The sequence below is a fragment of the Mauremys reevesii genome, linkage group 1 (assembly GCF_016161935.1).
Source record: "Mauremys reevesii isolate NIE-2019 linkage group 1, ASM1616193v1, whole genome shotgun sequence".
Taxonomy (NCBI): domain Eukaryota; kingdom Metazoa; phylum Chordata; order Testudines; family Geoemydidae; genus Mauremys; species Mauremys reevesii.
In genome coordinates, this window is record NC_052623.1 from 5,582,125 (window position 1) to 5,584,241 (window position 2,117).

At 47.7% G+C, this 2,117-nt stretch overlaps 1 protein-coding gene across 1 annotated transcript; it reads left to right on the forward strand.

Moving 5' to 3' along the window:
* Nucleotides 1-941: 941 nt before the first annotated feature.
* On the forward strand, nucleotides 942-1,889 carry LOC120387702 (olfactory receptor 52R1-like). The gene has a single exon (XM_039508706.1). The coding sequence runs from the start codon at nucleotides 942-944 to the stop codon at nucleotides 1,887-1,889; it is 948 nt and encodes a 315-aa protein (XP_039364640.1).
* The last annotated feature ends 228 nt before the right edge of the window (nucleotides 1,890-2,117 follow it).

The following is a 2,117-nucleotide window of genomic DNA, read 5'->3' on the forward strand; positions in this document are numbered from 1 at the left end:
AGAATTAGCCCTTTTGAAACAGAAAGTGTCCATCAATATTACTGGTTGGGAACTGTTCTCTATTTGACCATTTGAATGTAATCAGTCCCATTCTTTATTTTCCTCTCATCTGTCATAATCCTCCTTCTTTGTCTCTTCCTAAACTAAACAGTCCCAGACTTTTCAGTCCACAGATGGCAGCCTCTCCAATTCTCATAGCCTGTCTCAGAAACCCCCTTTCTATTGGCTATATCCTTTATAGAGACTGGGTGACCAAAGGTGAGCACATGGCCAGAGCAGGGTATTCTCCATCCCATTACTTAGACATCTGATCATTGTTTTTTGTTTTGGCCACTACTGCAAATGAGCAGATGTTTCCGTGGAGCCGCTATCAACGACACCAAAGTATTTCCCCTGAGGTGTGTTCTAGCTGGGATGTTTTCCTCTGGTACATGTCGTGCCACACTTTGTTTGTTTTTTTGTTTTTATTTTCCAGTCTTAGATTTTGAGCAACCAAATGAATGGGGAACTCCCTACAGTATGGACTCTCTAGCGTGGGTTTCACTGTATTAAGGGACAATGCTGGAAAACCAGTATCCACACTCGTGTTTCCTGCTGCTGCCTATTAAGGTTTCCCACATGAGGATGTAGAGGAATTATTGAGGCAGGGATCACCATAAAATATGGAATTGGTATTAGTAGGATCATGTGTTCACAATTCATTTACCTGAATAATGAAAATGTCATTTTTCTTTGTGAGAAGAGCAACCAATCTGCTTCACCCATTAGAACAGCCTCCAGTAGTGCATTTAGTGTCTCAAATTAACATTGTCTCTCCATTCAGGTATTTGTACTGCGACCATCACCCTAGAGCCTGGGCACATACAGGAAGTCAGGGGAACGTACGGTACATGCAGGAGACACCGTTCTACCTCAGAGTTGGACACCTTCTCCCCTACTCCATGTCAGGTTCCAACACAACCGATTTCACTAACCCCTCCACCTTCAACCTGCTGGGTATTCCTGGCCTGGAGGCGACCTATGTCTGGATCTCCATCCCCTTCTGCACCATGTACATCATAGCCATGCTGGGAAACTTCACCATCCTGTTCATCGTGAAGATGGAACCGAGCCTCCATGGGCCCATGTACTATTTCCTCTGCATGCTGGCCATCGCTGATCTGCTACTGTATACCTCCATCCTGCCCAAAATGCTGAGTATCTTCTGGTTCAATTCCAGGGAGATCGATTTCAGAGCCTGCTTCACTCAGATGTACTTCATTCACTGCTTCTTAGAGATGGAGTCTGGGATCCTCATGGCCATGGCTTTGGATCGCTACGTGGCCATCTGCAACCCCCTGAGATATTCCACCATCCTGACAAAGTCCTTTGTGGCCAAGCTAGGCCTGGCTGTGCTGCTGCGTGGCAGCCTGGTTGTACTGCCCTATCCCTTCCTGGCTAGTCAATGGCCATATTGCAGAACCAATATCATCCCCCAGCCATACTGCGTGCATATAGCCGTGGTGAATCTGGCCTGCGCTGACACCCGCATCAGTAGTTACTATGGCCTCTTTGTGCTATTCTGTGTGAAGGGTCTGGATATGTTTTTTATCGCCGTGTCCTATACCCAGATCCTCAGGGCCATCTTCAGGCTCCCCACAAAGGACGCCCGGCTCAAGACTTTTGGGACCTGCATCTCCCACCTTTTTGTCATTTCAGCCTTTTACATCCCAGTGCTCTTCATCTCCCTCATGTACCGGTTTGGCCGGAATGTACCTGGGCATATCCACATTCTCATTGCCAACATGTACCACTTGATACCCGCCCTGCTAAACCCCATCATCTACGGGGTGAGGACCAAACAGATCCGGGACAGGCTGCTCCGGCTCTTTATTCATAAAGGGGCCTAAAGATCTCTCCTGGTTCTCTGAGTCTCAGACCGAGCACGGTGCAGAGCTGGCTGGTGACATGGTGCTGGGCCCTCTTCCCTGAACCAGTGACTGGACAGTCAAAGTGATATTAAATCCTTTCCTGCCCTTACTGTGCTGTGTCAGCCTGACAAACTGAGGAATCGGTCTGTGTACAACTCACTAACTTACAGGATTGCCACCTTCCTAATTGCTGATAACTAGACCTGT

Excerpts from the sequence above, each read along its gene's own strand:
- LOC120387702 (XM_039508706.1), top strand. The coding sequence starts at position 942 with ATGTCAGGTTCCAACACAACCGATTTCACTAACCCCTCCACCTTCAAC.